Raw genomic sequence first — 12,659 nt, forward strand, 5'->3', positions numbered from 1 at the left:
TATTTGAAAACTTTGAACTTGAGATATTACCGTTTGGGAGTCTACCATAACAAAGTCCAGAAATTTACCGACGACAAATTTCTTCGTGCCGGCATCTTCTGTCTTGTATTTCTTCTCCAAAGAATCCCACAATTCTTTTGCTGTTTTCAGAGGACTGTATACATTATACAGCATATTGTCAAGGCCATTTAGGATGTAGTTTCTGCACAAGAAATCTGAATGTTTCCAAGCATCTACAGCGGCAACAACTTGCCGATCACTTTCACCCTCTTTAAGTGCTGGAGCCTCTTCATGGAGAAACCGGGCCAAATTAAGAGTTGTAAGATAGAACAACATCTTCTGCTGCCATCTCTTAAACTCGGTACCGTTAAATTTTTCCCGTTTTTCTCCATGATTGATTGGTACATGAACATGGTTCTGGATAGGGACCGATGTAGGTGTAACAATAGGAGTACCACTGCCAGATGCAGTTTCAGTTGTAGTAGCCATAATCTCTGATTACAAAAATCAGAAAAAATTAAAACACAAATTAATTTTCTAGTTACTAAAACCAGAAAATAAATTATAACAACAAAATAATTTTATTTTCCTTGTTACTAAAACTAGAAAAATAAAATATCACAAAAATTTTCTGTAATACCAAATAATATTCTGAATTGTTAATGACACCAGTATCGTACTACTAGTTGTTGTCAAAGAAAAGAGACAGTATATTACTACTATCTGTCAAATAGCACAAATCACTATTTATTTTTCCAACCAGAATATTAATTTGAAAACGCAGAAAATTAAATACAATGAAGATACCAAAAAAGGATTCTGTCTTAAGATTGTTGGACAATCTTCACTGTATTTAAAAAGATTAAATTCTGTTGTGTACAAAACAACAACAAGAATAAAAGAAATAGAGAAAATGAGAGAATTTGTTTGATTACAAAAATCAAACTCGAAATAAAAATAAATAAATAAAACCACAGATTTTATTTTGTTACAAAAATAAAAATAAAATCTGATTAAATAAACATAATAAAAAACAGAATAAAATTAAACAACTCACTTGGTTAATTTATTTGAATAACTTTTCTGATCAAGTCCAGTATTTAACACTGTGTCCTTAAGACAAATTCGTCCTCTCCACGGTGCTTTCAGAATTTGGACGTCTATCTCCCAGGATGAAATGATCTTACCACAAACAATAGCAGCACTACAAATTGTTTGCCTTACGAACACACTAAGTGTTTACACTCTTTCTTTCGAAAATAAAATGCAGCAAGATGAAGAATATAATTTGCAGAGGATGGAGTACGAAAAATTTGAGAAAAATCCAAATGGGAGGCTAGTCTATTTATAGATGTAAAGGTGGCTTTTGGTTTTGAATTGAACAGGTATGAAACCTGTTAGATTCAAATTTAAACAGATTTGAATCTGTTTATTGAAAACGGGAAGGACTCTGTTTGGATGAGCAATAAATCCAAAACAGTTTAATTCTGTTTGAAAACGGGAAGGGCCCTGTTTGGATGAACAATAAATCCAAACTAGTTTAATTTGAATTCTGGAATAAAATTAAATTCAAATGTTTTTGGCCCAAAAAGATTAGAAGCCCAACCGATCGGACGGACGGTGGCGGCGGCGCGCGTGTGGTGATTTTTGGGTCCAATGGGTCTAGCCCATTTTGTCCATAACCTCTCCCTCTAAAACACTTGGGTACCCCTTGGGGCACACCCCAAGTATCTCACCCTAAGCCTTATAAACCCTTTCAAAACTTCCCACCAAATCAATGTGGGACAAGCCAATTTACAACTTTAAGGAATTTCCATCATAACTCCATTTCCATGAAGCACACTTTGGCTTCAATTTCCCATTCACTCAGTAATGGTTTTGAGCAACCAAATATACCACGTGAATCACAACGCGGCATAGAACGCGTTACCACTTTGACCCGAGTAAATCGATGCTCGGGGCTCACCTAAAAAATAGACCAAACTTGAGGAAAAATTCTGGTTTTACCCATAATTTTTCCACCATTTCCAACAAAAATCTGCTATGTGGAAATATGAATAATATGTTATAGCTCGAAAAATAAAAATAATTAAGAGGATGGCTGGTCATACTCGTATGGTTTTTGCACACACTGTTGATGAAATATGCTGAATCTTCTGTTAATAAGGAACATTGTGTGTGCAAAAATCTGTTAGACCCTATGTTTTTAAATTTTCATAACTCATTGATTAATCCATGACAAATGACTGAAAATATATATAGTGAACTTCATGTTAAATAATTTCAAAATTTTCATTTTAGAATAGACAATTATGTTACCTGTAAAATTTAATTCTCATTTGAGACCCATTAAAATCACCCCTCCCTCCCCCCCTAAAAAAAAAACTAAAAGTGCAAATCACAGAGACCTTACTTAATTTTCTATCTAATCCTAATTTCACCTCCTTGATTCATGAATTTTACCTCTGAAAGGAGCCACAATCATTACTTTCACCTCCTTAATTCATGCTGCCAATGGTGAATATGTTTGTGGATGTTTCTGTGTAATATTTACTTATTTTACAGGCACTGATTAGCACAATGGGGGACTACATTGGAAGCACATCTCATACTCAAGGTGGAATGGTCAACAATATCAGCAATCAAAGTTCGATAGTACCATCAAAATTTGTTGACTTGAATATAGACGCGGATCTAAATGCCCTTTTTTTTTAGTTTTGAAGTGCTAATTTTAGGTGAATTTCATTTGTAAACTTCAAATTGTTTGGCATCATTTGAAAATTGGTGGAATTGGTGATTGTTCCATTTTATGTTCAATTCAATTACAGGTTCATTTTAGGTTCAATTGAATTATAGGTTGAATTGGTGGCTGCTCCAATTGGTGGAATTGGTGATTGTTTGGCTCCATTTTAGGTTCAATTGAATTACCGGTTGAATTGGTGGCTGTTCCAATTGGTGGAATTAGTGACTGTAGTGTATTCGTAAGGCAAACAATTTGTAGTGCTGCTATTATTTGTAGTAGATCATTTCATTCTGGGAAATAGACGTCCAATTTCTGAAAGCACCGTGGAGAGGACGAATCTGTCTTAAGGACACAGTGTCAAACACTGGACTTGATCAGATTATAATTCGAAGAAATTAAATCAAGTAAGTTATTTAATTTATTTCCAGTCTTTTATTATTTATTTAAATCAGATTTTAATTTTGTTTTTGTAACAAAATAAAATCTGTTTTTATTTATTTATTTTTATTTTTATTTCGAGTTTGATTTTTGTAATCAAACAAATTCTCTCATTTCCTTTATTTCTTTATATTCTGGTTGTTGTTTAGTACACAACATAATTTAATTAATTTATATACAGTGAAGATTGTCCAACATCCGCCACTTTCCTCCATCTCGCTGGTATGGATCTACTCCAGAGACGGAATCAGGATTTCATTATCGGAGGGGCCAAAAGAAAATAATTTTTGTCACCATATACACAAAACATACATGTACATATAATATTATATAAATAAATTACATATACATAAAAAAAATTTAAATACCATAGAAGAAATTTCTAATAAGATGAAGAAGTTTTTTTTGGTGTAAAATAGAAAAAGAATTCAAAATGAAAGAAGAATGACATATATATTTTTTTATACTAGGGGCCATTTTATGTATAAAATGATATATATATTTTCAAAATTCAATGACAAACAATAATTTTCAGAAATAGGGGGGCTATGGCCCCCCATAGTCTTCTCCTAGTTCTGTCCCTGATCTACTTCAAAAATACCACGGATCTAGTTTGAGGTTGTGTTTGTGGTTTTTTGTTTTTGTTTGTATTTTGAGTCCATCATGATCTATCCTCTACTTGCAATACGAGCACAAGCACAAGCACAAGCACAAGCACAAGCACATGTTGTGCAACTAGATATTCTTCAAAGATTTACTCATGTGTGTTGTTTGTTTTCATTTTTCCTTTACTTGATAAAAGTATATCTTTTAAATAGATTCCTCTTTAGCTACTCTACTGGATATTTCTATTTTGATAAAAAATAAAAATATAAAATTTACATCTAAAAATATAAAAAGAAAATTCTTACAATTTTAAAAATATTTATTAAAAATAAAAAAATTAATTGCTAAAAAATTAAATCCAAGAAATTAAAACGAAACGCACATGCCTCTTCGAAACCATATCATCCAACAAATAGAATCCAATTGTTTTGCTTCGCACGTGAATCACTTCTATTCAATTGGCCATGACACGTTGGTTGCTGCTGAATAGAGTTTGGGTTCAATTTGACTTATTTTTCTTCATTTTTTTCTTAAATTATCAATTAGCCTCGATCTTCATCTCAATTTCAAATTATTGTTTAAAAAGTAAAATTAAATGATTTAATTCATAGATAAAAATAAAATGAGAGAATTGATTTAATAAAAATGTATTCGTGATTACATAGAATAAAATAAGTATACATTTTTAACCATGCATCAAAATGCCATGATGTCTATCCGATGTACCCTATTACAAAAATATATAATTTTATTATAAAATAAAGTTTTCTAATATCAATCACGAAATGTGTAAACTCGCTATAAATTAGCATAACAAAAATATTCAAAAATTTGTCAATTTATGACAAGATTACGTATTTTTGTAATTAATGTTTCAAAATTTAATAATAAAATTACACATTTTTATAATAAAATGCATATAATATACGCTATTTGGGATGTATACCATAACATTTCCCTTTAATGAGAAGGAGCTCAATTATTAGACTCGTAAAAAAAAAAAAAAAAAAAAATCATTGTTTTATTGTCTAAAATTTTAATTTTTCAAATATTTAATTACATAAAATCTCATTTTTTATGTCTAATTTGAGATTTCCAAAAATCCTAATCCGATACTGATTTTAATTTAGAAAATTTATAATTTAATTTTTATAATTTTAATTTTATCAATCTAAATACATTTTTAATTATGTTTAAAATTAAAAAAAAAAAATTCATTTGTGATGTATAATCTCGTATGGGTCTAGCTACTTTGGACTGAAGAGTGATGTTGGGTCGCAGTAGGCCCAACTCCAGACCTATCTTAATAATCTAGTAAAATTTGTAGAGTTCGTTGAGTGTATTATTCTTAAAAAACTCGCCAGATATCAATAACCATTTGATGAACTTACATTTGTGTTTGCGATTTATTTTTAAAACCATAATTACTGTTGAAACAAATGCAATTTGTTCAAATGGCTATCGATATCTAACAACGCGATTTTTTTTCAAGAATAATGTACTTAACGAACTCTACATATTGAACTGTTTGAATTATCGAAATAGATCCAAAATTGAGCCCACCATGGCCTAACATCATTTAATTTGATTTCGGACTACCAAGAATGTGACAATTTCATATTACAGAAATGTTAAAAATTACAAAAAATTTACCAAATTTTTTATTAAATATCTCACATGTATAAGATCCATACAATATAAGTCCTATATGAATATGTAAGATATTTGATAAAAAATTTAATAAAACTTGGTCTCTAACATTACTTTTTTGTATTATAACCTCTTTTGACAATTAAATTAAAAACCAATTTATTATTTTTTTAAATTACATCATTTTTTAAAAAATTTACACATTAGTTTTAAAAAAAATTACAACACCAATTTTTAATTTACATCCCAAAATAGACCTGTGTCGTGATGTGCTTAAATGGATGAATCTGGGGAAAAGTGTAACCTGAATGAAGACAACTCCAGCATTTGTGTTATTTTTTTTAAAGAAAAAATGTTAACCGACCAAATGATTATTTAATAAAATAATGCGAGGATTAAATGGATGAACAATTTCAACTCAGGAAACAGAGGGATTTGGATCATCTGTATTCTGTCCATATTTCAACTCCATTCTCAGAGAGAGAGAGAGAGAGAGAGAGATGGATAGGAGAGAAGTGAAGGACGAAGAAGAAGAGCATGAGATTGTGATAGTCGGCGGTGGGATTTGCGGTCTTGCCACCGCCCTTGCTCTACACAGGTTGCTCTTTTTCTTTTTTTTTTTTAAATGGTAAATGGAGATGTATTGTGATATTTAATGAGGAAATTGATTAATAAAAAAACAAAAAATGAACACAAAAATGCTATTGAAAAGTGCAGGAAGGGTGTGAGAAGTGTGGTTTTGGAAAAATCAGAGACTTTGAGGGCAACTGGTGCAGCTATTGCGATCTTGGATAATGGTTGGCTCGCTCTTCATCAGCTTGGCCTCGCTTCTCTTCTCAGACAATCTTCTCTTCCTCTTCAGCGGTATATATATATATATATTCACACACTAGGGCCATGTTTGTTTGGGTGGACATGAGCTTGGGATTGGATTAATAGTCCAATAAAATTATTAATCCGATATTTGGTTAAACAATTGAAGTACGGACTAATTATTTTAAACTTGACTATTAGTTAAGATAGCATACATAATTCAACGGATTCGCAATCCTAGAATTATTAGTCATGAGAATGCTAATCCAGTCCGCCCAAACAAACATGGCCTAGATGTTTGAATTTTCCATATGTGTTTGAAATTCATAGTTATAAGGATTGGGCTTCCTCCCTGTCCAAATCTCAACCGGAGGCTGCTATCTACGGGTTTGATTGTGATTTTAATGATTCGAAGCCATCATCTTATTAGATTTAGATTTTGCATGTATGTAGATTAGGTCCATATGATATTCGTAGGCAATTAATTTTATCGAATTGGTCTCTAAAAAAATTAACGGTGAATGTGTTTTAAAAATAAATTATCTATTTTTGTGATAAAATAAACGGATTATCTAATTTTTTTTTTATATAACAAAATGAACAGTTCAAATTATTGTAACGGACCATGATAGCCCTGTGAGCCCTTACAATAACGGACCATGATAGCCCTGTGAGCCCTTACAATATCCTTTTGGACTGGAGAGAAACCCATCCCAATAATATATATACATACCCCAGTAATGACATTTGTAGTTTTTATTTATGAATTATTGTGTTGTATTTGTTATAATTTGGTTACAACCGAAAATGTTTTTTATTATACCTTTATATGGTATTTAGTTATCACTCATTAAATTTTTGATAATAACTTCCTTATGAAAATGAATCACTTATAGAATAGATATACAAATTTACATCTTTTTTTCGCCCTATCACATACTGATTGATAAGTCAATGATTTACTTTGTGTTTTTATATTCCGTATATAAGGGTCCCAAAAGTGTTATTCGTTAGAGAAATGCTATTCCCATTTCAATTTTTTATAAATGCTCCAAAAGAAAGAAAAGAGTGATGGAGGACATGAACAAAATAGAGGACCAAAAAATAAAATTATATGATTATTATTTATTATGACTTGGATAACTCCAATATGGAGCCTTATGCAAAAGCTTATTATCTTATCAATGAAGTAAAAGCGAGATTTATGTTAAAATAATATCACAGTCAACAACCTCCAATTTTGATGGGAACTTTTTCTGATTTTCCATGATTATTTTTTTTGTTTTGTTTTATGCAATTTTTATTTATTTTGTAACTTTGACTTAAATTAGTAGTTAGTGAATGGTGGTTGATAGGTAGTGAAAAACGAATTACAAATACAATAACAATACTATACTGCTTGAGCACCTTTGCTATTTTAGCATAATAAATATTAACGAATGGAACAACTCATAACAAGTCTGTTTATGTGCACTTTTACTGTGATAAAATAACTCCTAACAAGAAAATTTTCTACACCTTTGAAAATGCTCTTAGGTATGAAGCTTAAAGCAACACATTGGGTATGGAGATCCAAGTTTTGTATTGGGGAGCACCAAAATGATGAAAACATAAAACAAAAAGAAAAACAAAGAATAGTAGTACCTTGGTTTTCTCTCACCTTAGTTAAAAATTATATAAGCCTATGAGTAGCAAAATGCAAGTGAGAAAATTTTGAGCAACGCTACATGCATAGAATAAATGCAGAAAATTAGAGCAATAATGCATGCATAGAATAAATGCACAAAAGCATTAATGTGTGTGTTGGATTCATTTTAGAAGTGGTCCCCATCATACAAGATTTGAATATGGATCAACAATTAAATTTTTGCTCAATTTTCTATGCACATATCTCTTCTGAAAAATTATTATGCAAACATATTCTTTGTAATTTATTTTTGTTTTTTCTCGAGTGTGTATTTTACACGAATGATTACATAGGTCCTTGAACCACTGGTAGAATTTAATAAAAAAATTTATGCCTAGAGCCAAAATATTAATTACCATTTGATCACCTAGCTAGGCCGATGCAAGTAACTCAAAAGCTCAAATTGGTTTTGTGGTAGTTCAATTTTGAATAAGAACATAAGCTTGCAATTTTCAATCTCTTTTGTAATTCTTACATTACAACTAAATAATTATGGAATAGGAGGTGATCACACCATAACACGGTGCACCCTCCTGTGTCCAATTGATCCTCTTGGAGTGGTGACAAACCTCTCATGTGGGAACTTGTTTGGTAGTTACAGGTTCATTTCAATTTGAATTCTATTGGATAAAACACTTGGAAAAGAGTTGCATCCTATTCTATCACACATAACAACTCTCAAAAAGAGTTGTGTCTCTGACGAACGAGTGTGTGGACATTTAAACGGGATGCCTTGGTGAGTTATTTATATCACAAACAGAAATGATAGGTGCACGAAATTAGAAGATAGAACAGTGTTCTAGCGTTTATGTATCACAAATTTCCTCTACTCTCGGATGAGTTTCTGCATGCAACATACACCCTTGCGGGGATTGTGGAACCTTTAAAAAATCGAAACACAGATAATTGTGAAGCAAATTTCAAATTATTGCAAAGTAGTTTATGGTTAATGCATGTTTCCAGGCATATATACTACTTCTAACTATATGGCCATTGCATAAGTATAGGGCTCGAGAGGTATGGCTTGATAAGGGTTCAACCAAAGAAACATCATTTGGGTAAGCTCAAATGTTTAATTCTCCTTTTCTTTATTTATTTATTTTATTTTTCTGAATCAGGCTGTTTTTCAATTGGTGGTTCTAATTTATAAAATTAATGAGCCCAAAGTTAATGAGGATATTTGGGACTTAATTACACAAAAGGGATGGAATGAATCCAATTAAATATATTTTAATAAATGCCAAAACAGAAAAATTTTAGCCAGCTTTTGTTAGGATAGGCATGGTGAAGCTCGATGCTTGAAGCGGAGTGACCTTATCAATACACTAGCAGATGCTTTGCCACCACATACAATACATTTTGGGTGCCAGATAGTAGGTGTTAAGCTGGATCCTTTAACTTCCAATCCAATTCTCCAACTGCTTGATGGCAGGTGTATTGTTGCCAAGGTAATTAATTAATGTTCATCATCGATCTTCACTCCGTTGCTTTTATATGGCAATTGTGTACAATAACTTACTCTGTAACCAATTTATTATGCATGCACATGCACGTGATCAGCATTATGATCAATCTATTAAGTTATTGAAAATTGTGTTGTACTGCAAACACGCATAGCTAGCCCTTTTATTTTATCCATGTCCTCCAAAGCTTGTATTGAGGAAGGACCTTTAAAGATTATTGAAATTAGTTTCCTGTGTGTTGGTTGGAATAATTTCCTTTACAATACTTAGTAACATCAATTTCTAACTTCATGCGACATGGGAGATGTCTCTTCCTCGTGAAGTCAAACAAATAATGTTGTAATATATATATATATATATATATTTGATAGCAAGAAATTGCATATTGGGGTATGAAGAACTCTCTAGAAAACATGTGTTTTTCTAGCTTGTTTAGGTTGCTACTTGTAGCCGGATCGACAAAAAAGAGCTATTATTACATAATTTTAACAATGTCATCCATACAGATTGTAATCTTGTGCCTTAGTCAATAGGGGCATTTGAGTAATAGACTGAGATCGTCAAAACAATCAGGTATTTGTATTCATACACCGAAATACACATACAAGCTTGAAGGCTTCATTTAGTTTGTGATAAATCGATTGAATCAATCTCTATTCATTATTCAACCCAACCATTTGAATAAATTTAGGCTCAAAGCTTGAGAACCTTTTTAAAAGAGCAAGATAAGCATATCTCAAACACAAGAGATGAACTTTTATGCTGTGTTTGGTCGGGAGATTTGGAAAGGGAAAGGGAAGAGGAAGGTGAAATATGAATAAAAATATATTTACATTTTACCTAGTTTCAACACCTTTTCCCTTTCCGTTTCCAAATTTCTTTCCAAATCCCTTAGCCAAACACAACATAAAGAGGGAAAATATAAATTGTGTAAGCAAATGTTTAAATCACTTAATCTCAAGGGGTTTGGCTTAGTGGATGAAGAAAGCAACCAAAGGGCTTACCACCTAACAAGTCACAAGTTCAAAACCCACGAAGGCCAAACATCCAAACCTTGAGGCCATTGGAGGTTTGCCCGGTTTTTAACTTCAAGGCCTCGGGATTTAGGCTAAGTTTGGCATCTTCAAAAAAAGTCAAAAAGTCACTATCATATTTAAGTCACATCATCTTATTTAAATCACATCATCTCTCTACCGCATCACTTTAAACCCAATTCATATTTCATAAAAAGTCAAAAAGTGCACGTATTTAGAATATCCCAAATAACCCCTTAGTCGAGGTGTGCATAAACTGGCCTGGACACTTGGATATATAAAAAAAAAAAAAAATGTTTAAATCACTTTATTTCTCATGCACACTCTTTTCTTTTATAGATAAATTGCCTGGTCCATTAATTCATCAGGTGCACCTAACAAATCAACATGTGAATTTGACTTACCAGCTAATTTTAGTTTTAAGAAGATGAAACACTAATATTGACAGTAGTGAACTAAAAACAATTTGAGAGGAAAGTTACTAATCTTGCAGGTTTTGATTGGATGTGATGGAGCAAATTCGGTGGTAGCTGACTTCCTCGAGTTAAAACCCCCAAAAGCATTTCCCCTGTCTGCTGTGAGAGGTTTGACGAAGTATCCAAGTGGTCATGCATTTGCCCATGAATTTGTCCGAATGAGGAGGAACAACATTATGGTAGGAAGAGTTCCAATTGATGATAAGTCAGTCAACTGGATGGTGGGTCAACTATCCACTCCTAAAGGTAATAGTATATTCTAAGACATTTGATTTAATTTGCTAGTTGCTTTCTCTGTGTGATTATAAATAGCATAGGATGTGCACATGTGCACAAGTCAGTCTACTGGCGGTATACTCTTATCTTTTTTTGTTTTTATGTTGTTTACCTGCACATGAACAGATGCCAGGACTTTACAAAATCCAGACCTTATTATACAGTCAACCCTACCCTTAATCTATGGTTTCCCACCTGAAATTCAACAAATGATCGAAGACAGTGACGTAGAATCATTGTCTCTCACGCACGTGAGATATCGTGCTCCATGGGACTTGCTATTGGGAAAATTTCGAAAAGGAACAGTAACAGTAGCTGGGGATGCAATGCATGTTATGGGTCCATTCCTTGGACAAGGTGGTTCGGCAGGTTTGGAAGATGCTATTGTTCTCGCTAGATGTTTGTATCAGAAACTTAGTGAAGTCCGTCAAATCCAAAGCCGAAGTCAGATGATGATGCATAAAGTTGCAGAAGCAATGGATCAGTATGTGAAAGAGCGGAGGATGAGGGTGGTGCGATTGTCGATGCAAACTTATCTCACTGGTTTGCTAGTGGGACCTTCATCAATGTTGGTGAAATTGGCTAGTATTGTTTTTATGGTTATTTTCTTTCGTAACCAAAATGATCATACTACGTATGATTGTGGTCTCTTGTGATGTAGAAACTGTGTTATATAAGTTGTTTTTGTTGTTGTTTCTATTGCTGTTACTCTACTACAGTCCTTATTTATGTATGTATTGTGAAATCATTGTTCTACATTTAATTAAGTATTTCTGCAAATGTTTTGCTTATTTAGGTGTCGTTTGACAAACTTGGCTTTTTGGTTTTTTTAACTTTTTTAGCCTGAGACTTTTTTTTTCGTTTGGTTTTTTTGTTTGGCTTTTTTGCATTGGAATGGCAAAATTGCCCTCCACTTGAAAATGATGCTTTTTTGACTTTTTATTTGTATATGGGTCAATTTGGTAATTTTGCATTAAAAGCGTTATTTTGTGATTTTGTAGCTTTTTTTTTGTCCATATGTGTTTATTTAGTCCCAACTCAAAAACCAAACCGGGGTTTAGATGTTTTCTTGACATGAGTTGAGACCTAAATTTCTCGAGCCTTTTGTATGGTTAAAGTCATTTCCCTCAAAATGTGTCGTATTCTAATTTTTAAATTGTTCCATTCAGTTGGTTTTTCATTGTTTTTATGGGGTTTTTATTTTTTGTGTTCTAATTTTTCTAATTGTATTATTAAGTTTTTTTTTTTTAGCGTTCATTTTAGTGTGTTTTTGTATTTTTTTAGTGTGTTCATTCAGTTAGTTTTATTATTTATTATTTTTTTGTATTCTAATTTTTAAATTATTTAATTTAGCTGGTATTTTGTTGTTTTTATGGGTTTTCTCTCTCTCTCTCTCTCTCTCTCTCTCTCTCCATATTTTAGTTATTTTATGGTTTTTTATTCTAATTTTTAATTATTTAATTCAATTATTGT

At 32.0% G+C, this 12,659-nt stretch overlaps 1 protein-coding gene across 1 annotated transcript; it reads left to right on the forward strand.

Moving 5' to 3' along the window:
• The first annotated feature begins 5,847 nt into the window (after positions 1-5,847).
• LOC114304876 (monooxygenase 1-like) lies at positions 5,848-11,949 on the forward strand. Its single transcript, XM_082899760.1, has 6 exons — positions 5,848-6,035; positions 6,155-6,301; positions 8,945-8,995; positions 9,217-9,385; positions 10,928-11,156; positions 11,313-11,949. Exons 1-6 carry the CDS (start codon positions 5,938-5,940, stop codon positions 11,840-11,842), a joined length of 1,224 nt encoding a protein of 407 aa, XP_082755886.1. The 5' UTR covers positions 5,848-5,937; the 3' UTR covers positions 11,843-11,949.
• Positions 11,950-12,659: the final 710 nt, after the last annotated feature.

Source organism: Camellia sinensis, chromosome 12 (assembly GCF_055761805.1).
Source record: "Camellia sinensis isolate YWXY chromosome 12, ASM5576180v1, whole genome shotgun sequence".
Taxonomy (NCBI): Eukaryota; Viridiplantae; Streptophyta; class Magnoliopsida; order Ericales; family Theaceae; genus Camellia; species Camellia sinensis.

Bases quoted from the DNA above. Each gene is read 5' to 3' on its own strand.
- LOC114304876 (XM_082899760.1), top strand. From the start codon at position 5,938: ATGGATAGGAGAGAAGTGAAGGACGAAGAAGAAGAGCATGAGATTGTG. The intron at 6,302-8,944 runs GTATATATATAT...GCATAAGTATAG, and splicing joins TCTTCTCTTCCTCTTCAGCG to GGCTCGAGAGGTATGGCTTG. The intron at 11,157-11,312 runs GTAATAGTATAT...GCACATGAACAG, and splicing joins TCAACTATCCACTCCTAAAG to ATGCCAGGACTTTACAAAAT.